This window comes from Arvicanthis niloticus, chromosome 3 (genome assembly GCF_011762505.2).
Source record: "Arvicanthis niloticus isolate mArvNil1 chromosome 3, mArvNil1.pat.X, whole genome shotgun sequence".
Lineage (NCBI taxonomy): Eukaryota > Metazoa > Chordata > Mammalia > Rodentia > Muridae > Arvicanthis > Arvicanthis niloticus.
Genome location: NC_047660.1, coordinates 84,287,703 through 84,311,224, shown reverse-complemented (window position 1 = coordinate 84,311,224; position 23,522 = coordinate 84,287,703). Strand labels below are relative to the sequence as shown.

The following is a 23,522-nucleotide window of genomic DNA, read 5'->3' as shown; positions in this document are numbered from 1 at the left end:
TCCTGGAACAGACTTAAGGATATGTACACCTAAGTATTTCATCCTGAGGTCTGCTGAGGTAGTTTCTCAGCTCTGTTCTCCCACACCCCTGTTCTCCTAGCAGCCAAGGATGAGTCTATGTTAAACCCTTTATACCCAGAATGCACAGGGCGACTTGAGAATGTTCTATTCTGATCCCTTGATGCTATCTATGGTGTTTAGGGGATACAGTTCTAGCCAATAGGAGGTGAGGGGTGGTGTGCTGGAGGGCTTCTTCTTAGTCTTGAGAAGGCTCTAGAACAGCAGCTCTTGTCTGTATTTGATGCCTGGGACAGCTGTCATGATTTCCTGCCAGCCTGAAGCAGAGCCAGTATGCAAATGGAAGGCAGAGCCAGGAGAAACGCCCAGAAAGAGGAGGCAGAGGCCTGAGGTGTCTGTACCCAGCAGCTTTTTAACTGACACAGACTCATGTCTCAGGGAGGGGAAGATCTGAGACAGTTTGCTGTTGGCTGCCGTAGTCCCCAGAGAAACATAGAGCCACTTACACCTGTGCTGTTCTCAAGACAAATGAGTACCCCCAAAATCTCAACTACAGCCCACAGCATTGGCATAACTACATGAGTTATTACTTTGTGTCACAGACGTGTCTATAATACTGTAACTTTTGTCATTTTTTGAATCCTAGTTATACTTTACACTCCTATTGCTTAAGCATTGGGATAGTCTTGCTATTTTGAATTTCTTCTTGTCTTGCCAACCACCAGGCAGCTTTCATTTTGCATGGTAACACATAATCACCAAAATGGCAATGCGAACTGAGCCAGTGAAAAGCAATCTTAAATAATTAGTAGGTGGTACACACCCATTATCCCATGGCCCAAGATGGCTGAAACAGGAAGACTATAAATGAAAGACTAACCTGGGCTACATACCAAGACTCTGGCTCAAAAAGAATAGTAACATATCAAAAACTCTTTTCTGCATCGTGAATGGGCAGGGATAATTTTTAAAGCAAGACTGATATTTAATAGTTTAGACTGAGAACACTAGAAACATTGATAAAATATTCTTATTTCCTTGTTTAAAAAAGTCTCCAGTAGTGGCTTGATCAATGCCTATCTCCGGAGCACTTTCCTGCTTTGACACGTTTGGATCCTTTCTAAGTTTAGGTCCACTCCCAACACTTTAGCCTTTGTCATTTGGCCCATCCAGACAATGTGAGACTGTTTCCTCACCTCTGCATCTCTTATGTTGGGATGTCCTTTATGCCTGGCAAAGTGACATACAGGATAGACAACAGTGAGATCAGAGTGGAAGCCAGTATTCTGCTTACTCTAGCTGCTTAAACAGAGGACAGAGACCTGAACACACCTGTTTGTCCTTCCTTCCTTCTCCCTGGTAGGTTTGTGTTTTCGTAGTCCATAAAGCAACATAACTACACAGTAAAATGGCCGAATGACAGAAGAGACTTACATTCTTAACAGCCTTGGAATCACCATGAACTCCAGGTTTACCTTCCTCTGCAGGGTTTTTACATTTTTAGTATTATTTTTTCTATTTTGTGTATGTGTGCAAGTGTGTATATGATGTATGTGAGTGTGGGTGGATACATTACTACCAGGGCACATATGGAGATCAGAGAACAACTTTTGGGAGTCTGTTCTCTCTTTCAGCCTTTTTGAGGAAGGGGAGTCTTAGTATTTTTTTTTAAATATCAGTCTTTTTTTTTTTTTTTAAGATTTTATTTATGAGTGCATTGTAGCTGTCTTCAAATCTAACAGAAAAGGGCATCAGATCCCAACACAGATGGTTGTGAGCCACCATGTGGTTGCTGGGAATTGAACTCAGGACCTTCAGAAGAGCAGTCAGTGCTCTTAACCACTGAGCCATCTCTCCAGCCCAGGGAGTCTTAGTATTTGTGCCCTGCTGTGTATTCCTGTCCAACCGGTCTGCTTCGGGTGATTTTCCTGTCTCCTAGCTCTCCGTAGGGATTCTGAGATTGCAGATGTGCACCACTGCACCCAGCTCTTTATTTGGGTTCCAGGATGGAATCCAGGTCACTAGGTTTGTAGGACAAAGGGCTTTACCTAACGAGCGATTCTCCCAGATCGTGAAATCCTTTTTACAAAAAAACAAAAGGTTAAACCTCATTTCAGCCACTGTGGGATTCTAGCCCAGATTGTGGGTCATATCTGTTATTTATGAAATAAGCAAGGTATAAGAACCATCATTACTATCATATATTAAAACATCCTGGTGACCTCTATGTCACATATTGTCATATAAAAAAACCTTTAGAGAAACCTTTGATCTTGTTTCTGGGAAAGTAAGAAAATATGTCCTGTGAGTTCTCTCTAATGAGTCTTAACTTTCTAAAATGCCAGCCCGCCACCCCCCCCACCCCCCCACCCCCACTTCCCGAGGTCCCCATTGTGTACCACAAGCCTCTGGATTGGTAGTCCATCCTATTTTTCCCTTTTGAAAAAAATTAAAGAGGGGAGAGATGCCGTGGCTTCCCTGAGGCTGTACATTAAGACAGTTGGTTTTGTTAGGCCACTATTGTATGGGCCAGCAACACTGTACTGTTTCACAGTGTGACAGAAGCTTCCTAAAGTATCCTGTTAAAAAGGACTTCAGGCTATGTCTAGATTCACAAAGAAAAGCACCAGAATTGAGTGTGATGCCTGATGTAGTTAAAGGAGCAGAGAGTAAAGTTCTGTGCACAGGCCACTCCTGGACTAATCTGGCTTTCTATAGTTAGGTCAGATATCAAGTTTGACAGTTTATTAAAGATATCCTGTCTCTTGGAGATGGATTTGTGCTAACAAAATTCAGAAGGAAGTGACTTATAAATCTTGGGCTGGAGAGATGGTTCATCAGTTAAGAGCACTTGTCGTTCTTCCAGAGGAAACAAGATTGAGTCCCACAGTTCATGGTGGGTGGCTCATGGCCAACTCTGGCTCCAGCTCCAGGGGATCTGATGCCATTTCTGGCCTCAGTGAGCACCTGCCCACTCACGGCATACACTTACACAAACACACAGTGCATACATAGAAAATTAAAACCTTAAAACTAAGTAAATAAACAAATAAACCAGAAAGCCAGATTTCGGGGGATAATTTGGTTTGTAAAGCATTTGCCACAACAAGCCTTAAGACCTCAGTTTGACACCTCAGAACCCACCTGAAAAAGCCAAACGAGGGGGCTGCAGAGATGGCTCAGCAGTTATGAGCACTTGTTGTTCGAACAGAGGACCTGGGTTTGCTTCCCAATACCCAAAGTTCCTAACTAACTAAAACTCAATGCTCTCTTTAGCCTCCCTGGGGGCTTGCATGCATGTGCATAGGCAGATACATATATATATATATATATATATATATATATATATATATATATATGATTTTACATATATTATTTTTATATATGTATGATTTATATGATTTTACATATATTATTTTTATATATGTATGATTTATATTATTTTACATATATTATTTTTATATATGTATGATTTATATATATACATATATATGTGTGTATATATACATATATATATACACACACATATATATATATGATTTTATAGGCTGGGCAGTGGTGGCACACGCCTTTAATCCCAACACTTGGGAGGCAGAGGCAGGCGGATTTCTGAGTTCGAGGCCAGCCTGGTCTACAGAGTGAGTTCCAGAACAGCCAGGGCTATACAGAGAAACCCTGTCTCGAAAAACCAAAAAAAAAAAAAACAAAAACAACAAAAAAAAAAAGATTTTATATATATGATATGCCTATGCACACGCATGCAAGTGCATATATAAGATATGTATGCATATTTTTTAGATATTATATATATGTATGTATTAACAATAAAATCAGATGTGGTTGTGTACTCTTGTAATCCTAGCACTAGAGAGGCAAAGATAGGCAGACGCTAGTGTCTACTAGCTAGCTATGCTGACCTATTTGGCAAGTTCTAGGCCATGAGAGACACTGTCTTAAAGAAAAAATGTATACAATGACTGAAGAACACATGCAGTTAGTTATTCCCTGGCTTTCATGTGCATTTCACAGGCACAGCCACCAACACAGATAAATGTGCATGAGTGTATACACACACACACACACACACACACACACACACACACACACACACACAAAGTAAAAATAAATATTAATCAGAAAGCCTGTGGCATAATGAAAAAGTAGTTTTTGAAGTCAGGCATCTCCCTTGCAGTGTGCCTCCAGGCCTTGTGGCTACTTAGCCTCTTGGAGCACAGCTGATAAGAACGTTTGCTTTGCCTGTGATCAGTAAGGGAAGAAATGTTTTGATCAAATAACTATGAAGTCATAAAGATGGGGAGTGGGAGATGCTCCCGATGGTGCAGGTTTTCATTCATTCTAGATTTTACATGCCAGTACATTCTCTCCAAATAGAAATGTCTATTTTTCTAGAATTGGAAAACTGTATTGTGGGGACACAGATCTAACAAATCTGTCTTCTGGGTGCTTTTTATGACTTTGACTATTGAGCTCCCTCCACAGTACAAACCAAATGACATTGAAATGAGAAGTGGCGGTTTGTGTTTCTGGATGCCCATAGCCTTCTTAAGAACTGGAAGAGAGTCAGGCATAGGCCTCACATGCCTTTAATCCCAGCACATGGAAGGCAGAGTCAGGTGGATCTCTGTGAGTTCTGGGCCAGCCTGGTCTACAGAATGGACTTTAGGGCAGCCAGGGCCACACAAAGAAACCCTGTCTCAGAAAACAAAAAGAAAAGAAAACAAAATAAAACAAACAAAAACCTGGAGGAGAATATTACATTTTCTCCTATTCACCCTCCATATAAAATGCCTCATTGACCAGTATTAATAAGAATAAAACACAAGTCATGACTGTGGACTACATAGATTAGAACTTTCTAGTAGCCACATGAAAAACAGGATTGTCCTGTTTCTTCTCATTCTTGGACAGTAGCTTTCATACTTAGCCCATGGCTTTTGGTCTCCCAGGCCAAGGACTGCTGTCTCAAAAAGGATGCTGGAGGTCTGGTGCTCACAAGCCTTAGATCTCCCTAGTCTGCCCTTAGTCCTGGGTGGCAGAGAGTAGCTGCTCAGGCTGATATTGGTGGTTCTGTTTTGTGGGACCACAGGTTTCTCCATAGATACTACTCTGCCTTAGAGTCCCTCAAAATGTTCCTCTGCAATCAGCAAAAAATTTAAGCATGGATAAAAGACCAGACTTCTTTAGGGGGACATTTCTAAGCTGCACTTACAGATCCTCTCACTAATTTTCTCTAAACCAGTGACTCTTAAACTTGCATCAGCAGCACCTGAGGGCTTATTAACATACAGGTCACTGGGCCACCTTCAGACTCTGAGTCAGTAGGTCAGGGTGCAGTGCAAGCATTTACAGTTAACCCTTTCCAAGCCATTGTGCGGCTGCTGACTCAGGGTTCACACCTGGAGAGTCACTGGAATGTAGAATTCACCTGATAGGGAAAGGAAGACAGTAAAGGTTAGAAAAGGGAGGGATGCTGTCAGCCGAAAGGCACTGGGTTACATCTTTCCTCTCAAACAAGCCGTTGCTTTTTCTCCAGAGGCAACATCTTAGTGTGCTCCAGGATCCCCTCTTTCTATCTCCTGTGATGGTTCCTTCCTCTACCCTTCAAAAGACATGATTGCTTCTTTGTAATAAAGAAATACTGGGGGGAGGGGATGGCTAAGAACTTGTTAAGAAAAAAAATATGGGGCTAGAGAGATGGCTCAGAGGTTAAGAGCACTGGATGCTCTTTCAGAGGACCCAGGCTTGAATCCTAACACCCACATGATGGCTTACAACCTTCTGCAACTCCACTTTCAGAGGCTCTGGCTGCCCAAGCACCACCAGGTACACACACACACACACACACACACACACACACACACACACACACAATCATGGCAACTTTTATAAAGAAAAACATTTAACTGGGGGTTTGCCTACAGTTTCAGAGGCGAGTCTATTATCATCATGGTGTGGAACATTGGAACATGCATGTTTGGTGCTGGAGAAGTAGTTCAGAGCTACATCCTGATCTACAGACAACAGACAGAGAGTGAGAAACTGAGCCTAGTATGGGGTTGTGCAGCCTCAAATCCCACTCCCAGTGACACACTTCCTCCAACAGGGCCACACCTCCTAATCCTTCTTAAATAGTGCCATTCCATAATAACTAAGCATTCAAATATATGAACCTATAGGGGCCATTCTTATTCAAACCACCACAGAGACAAAACACCAATACACAGAAAATACAGTTAAATAAGTAAATTTTTAAAAGATGGGCTTATTTAGCTCATAGATCCAGAAGTCTGCTCATAGAGCAGAACACCAGAGTCCTGGTGAGCGTCCCCAAGGCTGTGTCACAACATAGAAGAGAAGGCAAAAAAGAGCTGGACTTGTGCACTAAGGAACTTCCTTCCATCATGTGAACTTTGGGGGATACACTCTCACGGCATCTAAAACATAGCATACTCAAGCTTGGCAGGAGAGATGCCTCAGTGGTAAAGATAGGTGCTGATCTTTAAAAGGACCTGAATTGGTTGCTAGTACTCCTGTCAGACAGCTTATGGATGCCTGCCACTCCAGCTCCATGGGTATCCAGTACCCTCTTCTGTTCTCCTTGGGCACTGGACACATTTCCCTGTTGTCCTTTGAAGCAAGAGCCTCTGGGAAAGCCCTCTGTTTTCCCTCTGTCCACCTGTTCCCCATTCTCTTCTAGCTTGCTCCATCTCTCACTTGTAATACATTCCCTGGTACTTACAGGCTGCCATCAAACTGGCTCGATTCAGTGGCTGAGTCTTGCTTTCCTTCTGTGATGCTGGGGATTGAACCCAGAGCCTTGTGCTTGCTCAGCATGCACTCCACCACATTCTCAGCTCACTTTTCTTTTTTGTTGAGAGTGTTAGCAGTACTCATCTAAGTGAACATTCATTTCTTTTCTTCCCTTTAGTTTTATTTCCACACATCCCCTGTTTTTTTAGGTAAGATCTCTCTTGCTACAGCCCAGGGAATCCTTCTGGATCAGCCTTGGGGTGCTGAGATTGCAGGCCTGCACTGTTGTACCTAAGCTGCTCCTTCTTTCTTGAAATACACTTTTTATAAGTCCTCGGTTTCTCCTATTCCACATATTCTCTTGCTGGCTCTTTTCTGTATCGAGAACATATTCCACCCACCTTCTTTATCTCAATAATATTTTTTGTTATGTAAGTTGATTTTTGAGATATTAAATTCACCTTGCATTCCTTCCATAAACCCTACTTGGTTATAGCATGTAGTTACTTTAGGTTGCAGATTTCAGTTTGAAAATATTTGGAAGAATCTTTCCACGTCTTTACTCTCAAGAAGTATTGCTGTGTAATTAATTATCTTGTTATATCCTCTGGCTTGGATAGCACGGCAATCCTAGCCTCATAAAGTAAGTTGGGAAATGTCCCATTTTCTGAAATAGTTTATGAAGAATTGTCATTATTTCTTTTTAAAATATTTTACAGATTTCATCAGTAAAGCATCTGGTGTTGACTTTTCTTCACAAGAGGATTTTGAATCATTAATTGGTATCTTTTCTCCTTATAAACTTACTCAAATATTTGGATTCTTCCTGTGTGTATGTAGCAGTTTACACAATTCTATAAATTGTCCGTTTTGTTCAAGTTGGTCAATTTGTTACCATTAATCTCTTCATTATTTCACTTTGGTATACTTTTAAGGTATGTAGAGTTGACAGCAATATCCTTGTGTTCATTCTTTTTTTTTTTTTTTTTTTTTTTTTTTTTTTTAAGACAGGGTTTCTCTGTGTAGCCCTGGCTGTCTTGGAACTCACTCTGTAGACAAGGCTGGCCTCGAACTCAGAAATCCGCCTGCCTCTGCCTCCAAGTGCTGGGATTAAAGGCATGCGCCACCACCGTCCGGCCCTTGTGTTCATTCTTGATTGTAATGATTGGTGCTATTTCTCTTTGCTGTTTTTTTGTTGTTGTCGTTGTTGTTGTTTGTTTTGCTTTGTTTTGGGTTTTTTTTTTTTTTTGCTTTTTGTTGTTGTTATTTTTTGTCTAGTGAACTACATTACACACACAGAAGCACACACACACACACACACACACACACACACACACATGCTATTCGGAGTTTAATTTTAATGCACCTGCTGTCTTTCTGCTCCTGGATGTATTGCTTCGTTTGTTCCCTTTGCTCTTTGGGCTCTTGCACCAGCGCTCTGGTTCCTTACAGGAGAGGGGTAGGTTCTTGACCCAAGACCTTTCTTCTCTTCTGACACAAGGATTTCCAGTTTCAAATGCCCTCCAGGCAGTGCTTCAGCTCACTGCACATGTGCTGCTGTGTTGAGTTTGTATTCCTCCTAATTATTCCTCCTTGTGACTATCATGGGTGACTTAGATGTATTTTAAAATCTCCAAATACTTGGTGGTTTTCCAGATTTCTTTCTCACACATGCTCTCACTTAATTCCATTGTAATCAGAGGATATTCTTTATGTAATGTGCTCCTCTTTATTTTATTGAAATTTATTTTGGGATCTGACATATGGTCTATCCTGGAGGATTTTCTATGTACTTTTGAAATGATGTGTTGAATCTTTGGTGAAATGTTCTATAAATACCAGCTGAATTGATGGTGCTGTCAGTCTCAGATTCCTTAACTGTCTGATCAATTGGGGATAGAGTGCTGAAATCATACCTTTTAATACAAATTTTATTTTTTGTATATTTAAAATCCAAAACATAATATATAATAAAATTTTATATTATATTGGGGACACACCTATATAATAAAATGTAATGAAGAAAACTAACACACCCATCACCTCACATAACTATCTTTTTGTGGCAAGAACAGCTATAACACTCATTTAGAAGAAGGTCTGAATACAGTGTGTCCTTATTCACTATGGCACACTCAATTTTAAACTCACTCATCCTACACATTTGGTGTTCTGCATGCCTGACCAACTTCTCCCATTTTCTCCTCCTCCCTGGCTGGGGTAGGTAATGCTTTATCATCTATGTCTATATATTTGGCCGGGTGTTGATGTTTGTATGTATGTTTGTTAGACTCCATATGAAAGTGAAATCATGAAATACTTTTCTGTGTCTGGCTTATTTCTTTCAAGTTCATCCATTGAAAAGAGTAGAATCTCCTTCTTAAACTGATGATGATGACTACTCAACAACAATGTGTGTGTATGTGTGTGTTCGCATGCATGCATGTGGAGGTCAGAGAAATTAAAAGTCTTCAATCACTTTGGACCTTATTTCTTGAGACAGGGTCTCTCACTGAACCCAGAACTCACTGATCTGGCTGGTCCGGGATCTTCCTGTCTCTGTGATTATAGGTGTGCACTATTGTGTCAGGTTTTTTACTTTACAAACTTGAATGCTCTCTTAGGGTTTTACTGCTGTGAACAGACACCGTGACCAAGGCAAGTCTTATAAAAACATTTAATTGTGGCGGGCTTACAGGTTCAGAGGTTCAGTTATCATCAAGGCAAAAGCATGGCAGCATCCAGGCAGGCATGGTGCAGGAGGAGCTCAGAGTTCTACATCTTCATCCAAAGGCAAATAGGAAAAGATCCAGGCAACTAGGAAGAGGGTCTTAAATCCCACACCCACAGTGATACACCTATTCCAATGCTATACTTCCAAATAGTGCGACTCCCTGGGCCAAACATATTCAAACCACCACAAATGCTTAGGAGCCTGAACTCAAGTCTTCACTCCTTCCCAGAAAGCACTTTACTAACAGTCACCTACCCAGCAACAAAAACAAACAACAACAAAACTGTTACATTGTGGCTTGTATGAATTCTTTTTAAATTTAGACATTAGCTCTTAATCTGATATATAGCTTGCCTATTTTCCCAGTCTATAGGTCATGTTTTTGTTAATTATTTTCTTTAGCATGAAGAAACTTTTCAGTTTGGTGCAGTTCCATTCATTTCTCCTTTTGTAGAAGTTCAAGGGGTTTCTCTTGTTTTCACCTAATGGTTTATGGTTTCACGTCTTGTCTCCATTTTCAGTTCATTTTTATATATAGTGCAAGACAGGGGGCCAATTTCATAATTTGGTTATGGAAACACACTCTTCTATTACTTACAGAGTTCATCTGTTTCTAGTATGTCAAGCTTATCAAGAATCTAGTGTATCAAGAATAAGCTGGTCATATGTCTTTAGATTTATTTCTGAGTTCTTTACTCTGCTCCACAGGCCTGGAGCTGTCTTTATGCTAATGTCATACTGCATTGATTACGATAGCTTTATAATATAATGTTAAATCAGTATATGTGAGGCCTTGAGTGATATTTTCCTTCTTCAGAACTTCATTGACTATTTAAAATTGTTTTGGTACCATAAAAATTTAGATTTCAAAAACAGTCTCTGAAGTTTCCTTGGAATTTTGATAAGGATTGCACTGAATCTGTCTATTGCTTGGGGAAGCATGGACGTTTTTGACAATATTAATTTATGTGATCCATTAGCACAGGCTTTCCATTTATTTGTGCCTTTGATTTCTTAATTCAACATTTAATTTCAGCTAAGTTTGTAGTGTACAATTCTTTCATTCCCTTGGTCAAATTATTCTATAGGATTAATTTAGTTATTTTTAATTATGTGTAGGGGTCTGTGTGTGTGTGTGTGTATGTGTGCACACGCATGCACATGTGGGTATGTACAAGTGCCAGTTGGAGTTATAGAAAGTTATTAGCTGATTAGTTACCCATATTACTGATACAGGTGCTGGGAAATGAAATCCAGTCCTCTGGAAGAGCAAGAAGTGAGCTTAATATCAGAGTTATCTTTCCAGCCTCCCTGGATACATTGACTCTATCATAGGTGAGATTGTCTTGTTAAGAAATCACTCTCTCCCCTCACTTGGTCCTTTTGGCTGGGGCAGACACCTAGCAGGTCTGCTCTGTGAAGACACCATATCCTGAACCTTCCTAGAGCAGCAGAGCAGCTGAGGAACCACTGCACTCAGAGCAGCGGAGGAACCACTGAACTTGGAGCAGTGAAGGAACAACTACACTCAGAGCAGCAGGATTTCAGGATCCCAGAGGAAGCCCGAGTCCCAGGAGCTCTTCCACTCAGGAGCTCAGGATCACAAGATCACAGAGACATCTGGACTCTGAGGAGTTCTGACACAAGCAAGATAACTGGAAAGACAGCCTCCAGTCAGAGACAGTAAGTCCAGGTAGCACTAGAATTAACCAGATGGCGAAAGGCAAGCACAAGAATATAAGCAACAGAAACCAATGTTACCTAACATCATCAGATCCCAGTTCTCCTATCATAGCAAGTCCTGGACACCCCAACACACCAGAAAAGCAGGATTCAGATTTAAAATCACTTCTCATGAGGATGACAGAGGATTTTAAGAAGGACAAAATCAAGTCCCTTAAAGAAATACAGGAGAACACAGGTAAACAGGTAGAAGCCCTTAAAGAGAAAACACAAAAATCCCTTAAAGAATTGCAAGAAAACACGAGCAAACAGGTGAAGGAATTGAACAAAACCACCTAGGACATGAAAATAGAAGTAGAAACAATAAAGAAATCACAAAGAGAAAATACCCAGGAGATAGAAAACCTAGGAAAGAAATCAGGAGTCATAGATGCAAGAATCACCAACAGAATACAAGAGATAGAAGAGAGAATCTCATGTGCAGAAGATACCATGAAAAACATTGACACAACTGTCAAAGAAAATGCAAAATGCAAAAAGCTCCTAACCCAAAACATCCAAGAAATCCAGGGCACAATGAGAAGACCAAACCTAAGGATAATAGGTATAAATGAGAGTCAAGATTCCCAACTTAAAGGGCCAGTAGATATCTTTAACAAAATTATAGAGAAAAACTTTCCTAACCTAAAGAAAGAGATGCCCATGAACATACAAGAAGCCTACAGAACTCCAAATAGACTGTCACATAATAATCAAAACATCAAATGCACAAAACAAAGAAAAAATACTAAAAGCAGTAAGGGAAAAAGGTCAAGTAACATATAAAGGCAGACCTATAAGAATTACACCAGACTTCTCACTAGAGACTATAAAAGCCAGAAGATCCTAGACTGAGATCATACAGACCCTAAGAGAACACAAATATCAGCCCAGACTACTATACCCAGCAAAACTCTCAATCACTATAGATGGAGAAACCAAGATATTCCATGAAAAAAAACAAAACAAATTTAAACAATATCTTTTCACAAATCCAGCCCTATAAAGGATATTAGATGGAAAACTCCAACACAAGGAGAGAAACTATAATATAGAAAAAGCAAGAAAGTAATCTTCCAAGAACCCCAAAAGAAGATAACTACATAAACATAATTACACATCTAATAACTAAAATAACAGGAAGAAACAATCACTTTTCCTTAATATCTCTTAACATCAATGGACTCAATTCCCCCAATAAAAAGAGGTAGACTAACAGACTGGATATGTAAACAGGACCCAGAATTTTACTGCATACAGGAAATGCACCTCAATGGTAAAGACAGACACTACCTCAGAGTAAAGGGCTGGAAAACAAGTTTCTAAGCAAATGGTCCCAAGAAAGAAGCTGGAGTAGCCATTCAAATTTCGAATAAAATCGACTTTCAACCAAAAGTTATCAAAAAAGATAAGGAAGGACACATCATACTCATCAAAGGAAAAATCTACGAAGATGAACTCTTAATTCTGAACATCTATATTATGCTCCAAATGCAAGGGTACCCACGTTCATAAAAGAAACTTTACTAAAACTGAAAGCGCACATTGCACCTCACACAATAATAGTGGGGAATTTCAATACCCCACTCTCAGCAATGGACAGATCATGGAAACAGAAACTAAACAGAGACACAGTGAAATTAACAGAAGTTATGAACCAAATGGATTTAACGGATATCTATAGAACATTTCATTCTAAAACAAAAGAATACACCTTTTTCTCAGCACCTCATGGTACCTTCTCCAAAATAGACCATATAATTGGTCACAAAGCAGGCCTCAACAGATACAAAAATATTGAAATAATCCCTTGCATCCTACCAGATCACCATGGACTAATGCTGGTCTTCAATAATAACATAAACAATGGAAAGCCCACATACACGTGGAAATTGAACAACACTCTACTCAATGATGACTTGGTCAAGGAAGAAAAAAAAGAAAGAAATTAAAGACTTTTTAGAATTTAATGAAAATGAAGGTGCCTCATTCCAAAACTTATGGGACACAATGAAAGCAGTGCTAAGGGGAAAACTCAAGTGTCTACAAAAAGAAACTGGAGAGAGCATACACTAGCAACTTGACAACACACCTGAAAGCTCTAGAACAAAAAGAAGCAAAAAAGTAGAAATTAGATACCAGACAACCAAATAACCCTATTAAAAATGGGGTACAGAGCTAAACAAAAAATTCTCAACCGAGGAAACTCGTATGGTCGAGAAGCACCTAAAGAAATGTTCAGCATCCTTAGTTACCAGGGAAATGCAAATCAAAACAGCCCTGAGATTCCACTTCACACCAGTCTGAATGGCTAAGATCAAAAACTCAGGTGATAGTAGATGCTGTCGAGGATGTGGAGAAAGAGGAACACTCCTCCTTTGTTGGTGGGATTGTAAGCTGGTGCAACCACTCTGGAAATCAGTCTGGCAGTTCCTCAGAAAATTGGACATAGCATTACCTGAGGACGCAGCTATACCACTCCTGGGCATATTCCCAGAAGATGCTCCAACACATAACAAAGACATATGCTCCACTATGTTCATAGCAGCCTATTTATAATAGCCAGAAGCTGGAAAGAACCTAGATGTCCTTCAACAGAGGAATGGATACAAAAAATGTGGTACATTTACACAATGGAGTATTACTCAGATCTTAAAAAAATGAATTTGAGAAATTCTTAGGTAAATGGATGGAACTAGAAAATATCATCCTGAGTGAGGTAACCCAATCACAAAAGAACACACATGGTATTCACCCAGAAGCTGGCAATACCCAAAATACAACTCACAGACCACATGAAGCTCATGAAGAAGAAAGACCAAGTGTGGGTGCTTCAGTCCTACTTAGAAGGAGTAACAAAATACTCATGGGAGCAAATATGGAGACAAAGTGTGGGACAGAAACTGAAGGAGGGGCCATCTGGAGACCATTCCACCTGGGTATCCATCCCATGTGCAGTCACCATAGGTAGATGCTGATGTGGATGTCAGGAAGTGCATGCTGTCAGGAGCCTGATATAGCTGTCTCCTTAGAAGTCTGCCAGAGTCTGACATATTCAGAAGCGGATGCTCACAGCTAACCATTGAACTGATCACAGGGTTCCCAATGGAGGTATTAGAGAGAAGGGGCTGAAGGAGCTGAAAGGGTTTGTGGCCCCATGAAGAGAGCAACAATACCAACCAACCAGAGCTCCCAGGGTCTAAACCACCAGCCTGGGAGTGCATAGGGAGGGACCTCATACTCCAGTTGTATATATAGGGGAGGATGGCCTTGTCGGGCATAGGTGGGAGAGGAGATCCTTGGTCCCATGAAAGCTGGACGATGAGTGTGGGGGAATTCGAGGGTGGGAAGGTTGGAATCGGTGGGTGGGGGCACACCCTCATAGAAGCAGGAGGAGAGGGGATGGGATGGGGGTTCCTAGGTGGGGGGGAAATGGCATAAGAAGATAACATCTGAAATATAAATAAAATATTCAATAAAAAAAGGGAAAAAAAAAGAAATCCCTCTCTGATTGTTCACTTGTGTGCGTGCATGTATGTGGTGTGTGTGTGTAGGGGCCAGTACAAGGCATCCGGTGTCATCTTCTGCCTTTTTTTTTTTTTTTTTTTGTATTGTCTCCCTGAAGCTATAGCTTTTTTGTTTTTGGCTAGACTGGAAGGCAGCAAGCCCCACTGGCCTCTTCCTTGAAGCTGAGGTTCCAGGCAGGCCTTGTCAGGAGCCATTTTGCCTGCTTCTGTGAAAGTCTGCCTGCCAGGCAGAGTCAAGGCGGATCATGGATTGTTGGCAGATTTCCTGGCCTAGTGAGGCATGGAAGGATACGTGGAGATACACTTGAGGCTCAAGGCGAGGGGCTGAAGGTTCTATTCACCTTGGTGGAAGGAACAGGGAGGCCTCTGGGTGAGAACATTCTGTTAACTTGTAGCTTTGCTTCCCACAGTACTGTGGGGTATAGAAGGACTATGCAAAATAAACTCGAGGCTGCGGCAGCATTCACTGGCAGTCCTCCCAAATCTATCTCGTCTTTGTATCCTTTTTCTACCTTTCCTATAATCATCCTCATTTCCCACTCAGAGACTATTCAACTCAACTCGTGCTGGCGGGTTCCTGCATAGGTGGTGCCGAGCATGGGCCTCTGAGAGTTGGGGATCAAGTGAAGGATACCACAGAAAAAGTGAGGGCTTGGCCAAAAAAAAAAAAGAAGCTTGGGAAAAGGGAACCAGGTGGCGCACATCTGCAGTTCCAGTTACTCCAGAGGCTGAGACAGGAGGATCGCTTGAGTTCAGGAGTTCTGGGCTGTAGTGCACTATGCCAATTGAGTGTCTGAAGTAAGTTCCACATCAATATGGCAGCCTCCTGGGAGTAGGGGGCCACCAGCTTGCCTAAAGAGGTGTGGACCAGCCCAGATCTGAAATGGAACAGGTCAAAACTCCCATGCTGATCAGTAGTGGGATCGCACCTGTGAATAGCCACTGCACCCCAACCTGGGCAACATAGCGAGACCTGTGGTGGATCTTTCCCTGGGATCACCACTCCCTAAGTCTCTTTATCTCCTTCCTAGTATCTTTCTGACAGGCAGGCTTATAGTGCAGCTGCCTCTGTTCCTTTAGATCTGTGAAGCTCCTATACAATTCATATCTCATTTTTTCTATCTTGCATAGTTGAGAAATTATATATTTTTGAACTCAAGTTTTCAGAATTTTTCTCCACAGCCTTATGGGCTGTACTGAAGGTCTCAGTGTTTACCATTTTGCTGAGACATAGACACACTCTTGACTCCTGGACTCATGCTGTTTCTAATTACCGTGGAGTAATCATTAACCTTGGCAGAGAGAACATTTCCTGCTAACCTTGACAGGGAGAATATTTCCCGAAGGAGGAACATGAAGTAAAATAATTATGTCTTTTATACATAAGCCTTATGCCCACAGCAACCACTGACATTCGTGGAGGCCCACGCATTGCTGGCTCTGTGCCAGGGGTAGGAACTGTGTTATACCACCCCTGCCATGGCCAAGTTGGACTCAGCACTACCCATAACTATTCATTTTAAGTTGAGTCTGAATGTGAATATATACAATGTATACAATTATACAATGTATACATTTTATAGATAGATGTAACCCATTAATATTTATGGTTATGGTTAGGATTAGGGTTATGTTAGAGTTAGACTAATTATATATTTGAACTTCTTTCTATAATCAAGTTAGATATTTGTCATGATGTTAATTTGTGCCCCCTCCCCCATGCCAGGCTTCTTTGTCTTTCTCTTTCTCTCTCTCCTCTTGATTTATTAAGTTTTCTTTAAAACAGGTCTGGTCTTTGTTTGAAAGGACATACTTTATAGGTTCATAGGTTTGGAAGTTACATATTTTATTTTCCCAATTTTGGTGAGTATCTCCAAACGTTACACATTCATGTTAGTAACAGTTTATTATATTCAAGACCATCATAGATTTTAAATATTCCTTCTATTGTAGGATAACTTCCTGGTTAGAAATCCCACCTCCCTGAATTCAGAATTCAGATTTTCTGCTTCTCTTGCAGCTGGCATTAGGCTTATCGTACAGGCTCTGCAAACCAGATAGACTAATGGAAAGATGTGAAACCACATAGACTAATGTGAAAGATGGATATAAACAAGCTTTGCACACAGCATCCATTTTGATGGATTAAAGGTTAGGTTTCAACATCACTGATGTTGAGAGCAGAGGACAATGAGGCAAAGTTGAGCTCCAGGTGTTTGATGCTTGATGGAGTCAGCAGCAGTGTATCACAGCAGTGATGGAGTCAGCAGCAGTGTGTCACAGCAGTGATGGAGTCAGCAGCAGTGTATCACAGCAGTGATGGAGTCAGCAGCAGTGTGTCACAGCAGTGATGGAGTCAGCAGCAGTGTGTCACAGCAGTGATGGAGTCAGCAGTGGTGCACACGCCAGGTTCTGCTGTGTGGTTTATGACTCTTATTTTCAAAAGCCCAACCTTGTTCTTTGTAGCTCTTCCAATGACTCTGAACTGTCTCATTTAAAGGAATCCCTGCATGAAGCTTACTCCCCAAATAAGGAGCTTAATGTAGATAACTTGCCAATCTAAAGTCAATGAATATTTCAGTTCTGAGTAAGTCTAGAACATTTTAACTCTGAACTCTCTCCTAGTATGATCTGTTGTATTGTACAGGGGCTAGTAGTTTAATTGCATCTAGTTTTCAATTTTTAAAACATCAAAGTCTATCTATCTATCCCTACAGCTTTAGTTTGACCAAGATATTTGCTAATTCATTAATTTATTCTTTCATCTCTAACCTTATCTCATTTCTTTCTTGGAATTTAACCTCTTATTTTCTTGCTAGACTATATTCTTTAGGATTTCTTCCTTTTTTTTTTTTTTTTTTTGTTTTGTTTTGTTTTGTTTTGTTTTTTGAGACAGGGTTTCTCTGTGTTTTGTTTTGTTTTGTTTTGTTTTGTTTTTTGAGACAGGGTTTCTCTGTGTAGTCCTGGCTGTCCTGGAACTCACTCTGTAGACCAGGCTAGCCTCGAACTCAGAAATCTGCCTGCCTCTGCCTCCCGAGTGCTGGCCGCCTGGCCTTCTTCCTTCTTTTTAAAGATACAGCTTATAACCTAGGCTAGCCCTGACTCCATATGTAGCCGAGAATGATCCACTGAAGATAACCATGTCTCTACATCCTAAAGGATTGGATTTTAGACATTTCCACCATACCTAGTGTGTCAAATGCTGGGAATGGATCCCAGGGACTTATGCATACTAGGCAAGTACTCTGCCAACTGAGCTACATCAACAGCCTAGGATTTCTTTCAAGCACCATCTGTGAGTTTGAATTTAAAAACATATTTACCCCTTTTCTTGAACTATAGTGGCAGTGGTGGTGTACACCTTTAACCCCAGTACACAGGAGGAAGATCTCTGAGTTCAAGGCCTACCTGGTCTAGAGTCCCAGGACTGTTTAGCCAGCTACATAAGGAAACCCTGTCTCAAAATAACAAAACAAACAAACAAACAAACAAACAAACAAAAGATTGTAGACAGACAAACTAGTTTTTCGGTTATTCAATATTTCAGAGACCTTTTTCATCATCTTCATTGTTGCTAATATATCTGCTGACAAGTGAACTGCCATTCCTTTCAGTCATGTCTGGCTTTCTTCAGTGTGAAGTTTAACATCTTTGTATTCTGCTTGATTTTCTAGAATTAACCTATTACCTACAGGCTTCATTTTTAAGTTTATTCCTATTGAGACTCCATTTCTTCCTTTAATTCATGGCGTTCAAGTCTGAAAACCTCAGGCATTATCTTTATGTGTATTGCCTTCTGGTCAATCTCTACTTTCTCCACTTTCTAAACTCCTTAAATAAACACTTAGCTCTTGTCATGTCTCCTGGGACTCTTGAACTTACCTTTGCTGCTTTGACAGTCTATTGCATCTTATTGGTAGTTCTGATTCTTCAGAAAAATCATTTTCATGCAGTAGGGATTATCTGGATCAAAAGAACCCCTCATAGCTGTCCATTTCCTACCACAAAAGTTCCTTTTTGGTTTTTAAGGGCATTCTGCATCAGGTCTTGCCAGTGGTAAGGTGGGTGACCCTGAGCACAGTTACCTCCTTTAGGGAACAATATGAAAGGGTTAATGAAAATTACACTAGGTAAGGAATATAAGAAGGTTCTTAGTGTCTACCATGTAGTAGATTAGGAAACAAAGTCTTGTGTGGTGTTTAACTTACGGTAACTTCCCTGGTGATTGTATCTGTGCTATTTATTTTGGACACAAGTTCTGATGGAGACTGTCATCAGTTCTCAGACTTGACAGTGGTGAATGGCTGAGGCATGGGCACATGGATTTAACCACATAGTCAGTCTTTATTTGAGTCTTCTTAAGACTCTTGACTCTTTTTGATGGAAAAATACCAAATGACTGAACAGGGTTGCTGTGGAGTATCAGTGGTATACAGAAAAGAGAGACATATGTAAGACATGGGAGATGGCACAGCATGAGGACCCAAGTTTGGATTCCTATTCTTGCTGGCCAGACAGTTTAGCCACAACAGGGAGTTAGTTCCATGTTCAGTGAGAAACATTGTTTGAAAAAAAAATCAGGTGGAAAGTGATTGAGAAAGGCATGCTGTCCAGCCTCTACAAGGTTGCAAGGATGCACACAAGCACACATTCATAAAACAGAAACAGAGGGTGGAGGAGGAGGAGGAGGAAGGGGAGAAAAAATAAGAGGAGGAGTAAGAAGAACAGGAAGAGGAAGAAGAGGAGGAGGAAGAGGAAGAAGAGAAGAAAAAGAGGAGGAAGAGGAGGAGGAAGAGAAAGAGGAAGAGAAGGAAGAAGAGGAGGAAGAGGAGGAAGAGGAAGAAGAGGAGGAAGAAGAGGAGGAGGAAGAGGAGGAGGAAGAGGAGGAAAGAGAGAGGGGGGAGAGATTTTATTGACATCATTTTAGTATTTGGTCCCATTCGTTATGTCTATGTGTATGATGTAAGTAGTACTTTTCAGGAATATAGATTTATCTTATTTATTAATTTATAACTAGGTCTCCCTATTAGCTTCCTAGCCAGCCTGGTCCCATTGGTTACTATGATGTAGGTAGTACTTTTCAGGAATATAGATTTATTGTATCTTATCTATCGATCTCAGGTTATCACTATGTAGTCTCCTGGCCAGCCTATCTATCTATCTGTCTGTTTGTCTATTTATGACAGGGTATCACTATGTAGCCTCCTGGCCAGCCTGGAACTTGCTATGTTGATCAGGATGGCCTCAACCTCACAGAGATCCACCTGCCTATTACTCCCAAGTGCTAGGACAAAAGGCATATGCTGCCACACCTGGCTGAGCTCTTTAAAATTTTAACAGATACAGGAATAATCATATATTTTGATGTTAATAAAACTTGAACACAAATATTTTCAATTTATTGCTTAATTATATAGAAGTTTCATTTCTATTTTTCCAGAATCAATAGTTGTTACTATCTAAACAGCCATGAAAATATAGTTGTTAAAATACTAATATTGATAATAAAATAATGGTCCTTAAGAATTCCCAGTTTTTCATATTATTATCTTGCTTGACTGTGTGATATGAGTAGGCTGGGTAATATTAAGCATAACCTTTCTTTTTAATAAACAGTAAATAAGACTCACAAGATGTTAAAGTGTTCAAGATGGAGAAAGGTGAGCCCACCTAGGACTGAAACAACCTTTGCAGCATATCATGCCCTCTCTAATGCAGAGATGGAATGCTGTAAAATACTTTCATCAATTACTCTTCACTAGAAATTCTCATCAGGTCAATCCTAATACACTGAGATACATATTTGGTTCACTATCTTAACCCATACCTTCAAAACCACTTGTATGCTCCCCAAAGTCAGTCTGTGCTGTGTTCCTAATTAAGTACCTATTGTGCTTTTAAATTCTAGAACTTTAACCCAGAGGAGAGCGTACTGAGGATGGGTGTTTGTTCAACTGTATTAATTGCTGAGTCAACATCCCATGTTAAACAGGCATACATATAGAAGGGAGTAAATCTGTCATCCTCGAGGAAGGTAAAACTCGATTGGCTGTAGCACATGGACGATTATAATCACAACATATTGTAGTAATGTCGTCACAACACCTTTGTTTCGGAGAAGTCAAAGGCTTTCATACTGCTAACTCATTCACCTTCAGTTTGCTGATAAAGAGACATGGGAAGACAGAATCTTCATTTCATTGGCCGAAGTTGATGCAGAAAGGAATTAAGTACTGAAGAAAATGCAAACAGGAATCTTTTTTTTTTTTTTTTCTGGCTAAGCCCCTTCTATCAGTTATGAGAATTCCTCCATTTTAAAGTAGCAAATACCATCCATGGTAAAAGTGTAATTTTTAGAAAAGGGATTGTTTCAGCAGAATTATGGCATAGTTATGTTAAGAGATAATCAGAAGGCTCTTAGTGCATTTGATCTTGCACTTTGATATTTTCTGTTCTTATGGGGCTAAAGAATTGTTTTTAATAGTAGCATTATAATAAACTGACAGTCCTGGCACAGATCCCCATTTTTCTAGACTGCCATTAGGCTCAAATCGATTCTCTAAATAAAGTCTGTCCCAAGAGACACACCAATGCAGGGAAAAGATGAGGTTTGTTTTGTTTTTTAAACCAACCCAATATCTCTCGTTTGTGTTCTAACCATCTGTACCTTTTATTAATCAGGGGCTGGAGCCGCCCAGGCTGACAGACACAGGAGAACAACAATCTTCTCCCACACAAGCCTGGAATGGTAACAGTGTGCGGCTGCCTAAGAAAGAAAAGCCTTTTCTGAGCTGTGGGTTGGCGTGGGTGCGTGTACCAGGGCGAGGGAGTCATTCCTTTTCTTCATCCAAGGATGCTACTTATTGGAAATCCTGCACATCTTTTTGAAATAATTGCTTTATCTCGAGTGGGAGGCAAACCCTTTTGATGATAAAGAAGAAAGGGAAAAAAACACATGCAAGATAGGAAGGGGTGCTTTGGAGAGAAATGCTAGGCGGTCACAACCTGTTCAGGCTATGAAGACCACACCCTTCAGTCCCGCGTGCCAGCAGTCCCCCGGTGACTACGTCTCCCCCAAAGCCGCGGGGGCATTCTCACTCTCGCTCCACGTGCGAGTCCGGTTCCCCGCAGCCCTCGCTACTCTGATGGAAGCAGCATCAGCCCCGAGGTCTCCCTCGCTCGCACCGGCTCCGGCTGCCTTCTCCGCACCTGACTGAGCTGAGCTTGTGCACGCCACCTCCACGTGCCATCCCGGGCCGTTACCCGGTACCCAGTTTCCGTCCCTCCCCACCTCCAGCCCCAGCTCCTCCCACCGCGCCCCGGGCGCGCGCCCAGACGCCCCGCCACCTGGCCCGCCCGCTCCGCGCGCCACCGCTTCCTGTGCCCCGCCCCTCCCCCGGTGGGGAGGCGGGGCCTGGGCGCGAGCGAGCGCAGCGGCGTGGCCAATGGGCACTCGGCTTACTCTGGCCTCTCCCCCGCGCGGCCGCCAATCGCGGCGGGCGGTGGTGGTAATATTGTGGAGTGGAGTTTGGATGCCGCCGCGGCCGCGGGCTGGAGCGGCGCGGCGGCGGGGGCTGCCGGGGTATTTCGGGAAGGGGGTGTGAGGCGGCGGCCAAGGCGGCGGCTGCGTGTGGGAGGTGGCTGAGAGAGAGAGAGAGGGAGAGAGTGAGAGAAAGGACGGAAGAAAGAGGGCGGGAGTCCTCGGTGGAGGAGGCGGGACCGGCGGGGCTCTTCGCGGCGGCGGCGGGAGGCTGGGGAGGCGGCGCCGCCCCCTGCCCGCGCTCTCTTCAACGTAGCCGGCCACCTACCCGCCGGGCGCGGGTAGTGGCCGAACGGCGGCGACCGCCATGGCGTTCCTCAAACTCCGCGACCAGGTAGGTGAGGGGCGGCGGGGCGGGATCGCGCCACGGAGGAGCCGGAGGAGGGTGAACCAGCGGCGTGGGCCGCCCGGGCGCCCGTTCGGCGCGGTGGCAGCGAGGGAAGAGGGTGTCCCGGGCCGGGAGCGGTGCGGGCCGTCCGCCTGTCAGTGCAGCCCCTGCTCCGAGAAACCCACGTGCCGCCGGGGGATCGCGGCCGCCGCCACAGGGGCGGGTTCCGCGCTCGCCGCCCTCGCGTCCGGCGCGCTGCCGGGTAGGCGCCTCCTCTTTCCTGCCAGGTGAGGCTCGGGCCTAACAGGTGGCTTTGCGGTGCGGAGTAGGAGCGGGGCTGGCGGCGGCCGTGACCCCGGGTCACGACCTTGCTCCCGGGTTCGCTTTGTGGGGTGGGTCCTGGTCCACCGCACTGTCTCTGCGGAGAGGTGGTGGCGGAAGAAAGCAAACCCACCAGTCCCGATTGATTCTGCCGGGGACTAGTTGTTACGGTGCATATCCCCAGACTCGTTTTCTCTTGGCATATTCTGCACCATCTTGGTTTAGTTTTGTTGATTTAGGAAGAGCTTGTCAAAGAACACCTGAAGTGCTCCAAAGACTGACACTGTGGGCAGGGAAAAATAACTCTGTATCTACCAATGAAATTGCAACTATGTCTGAATGAACGCTTGTTACCTTTAAAAAGGTGGGAAGGTGAATCTTAAGACTTTCGGGAGATGCAGACGCTCCCCAGTGTTTGTCTCTCTTAAGGAAAGGGGAAATTAACGTGTGGAATTTACAGAGTCGTGGGAACCTATTAATGCTGAGTACCTATTTTGCCATTGTTTTTCTGAACAGGAGATACTGAACAGATTTGAAGGGAAAGTTACTTGCATGGGTTGG

The 23,522-nt window shown here is 42.4% G+C and overlaps 1 protein-coding gene across 1 annotated transcript in view; it reads left to right on the top strand.

The window, feature by feature from the left end:
• The first annotated feature begins 22,262 nt into the window (after positions 1 to 22,262).
• The window catches only part of Ankrd28 (ankyrin repeat domain 28), a 134,189-nt gene continuing 132,929 nt past the window's right edge, over positions 22,263 to 23,522 (top strand). The window contains exon 1 of the mRNA XM_034497951.2: positions 22,263 to 22,646. Within this exon, the coding sequence (XP_034353842.1) occupies positions 22,620 to 22,646 (27 nt within the window). The 5' untranslated portion in view covers positions 22,263 to 22,619. The remainder of the gene's footprint in view (positions 22,647 to 23,522) is intronic.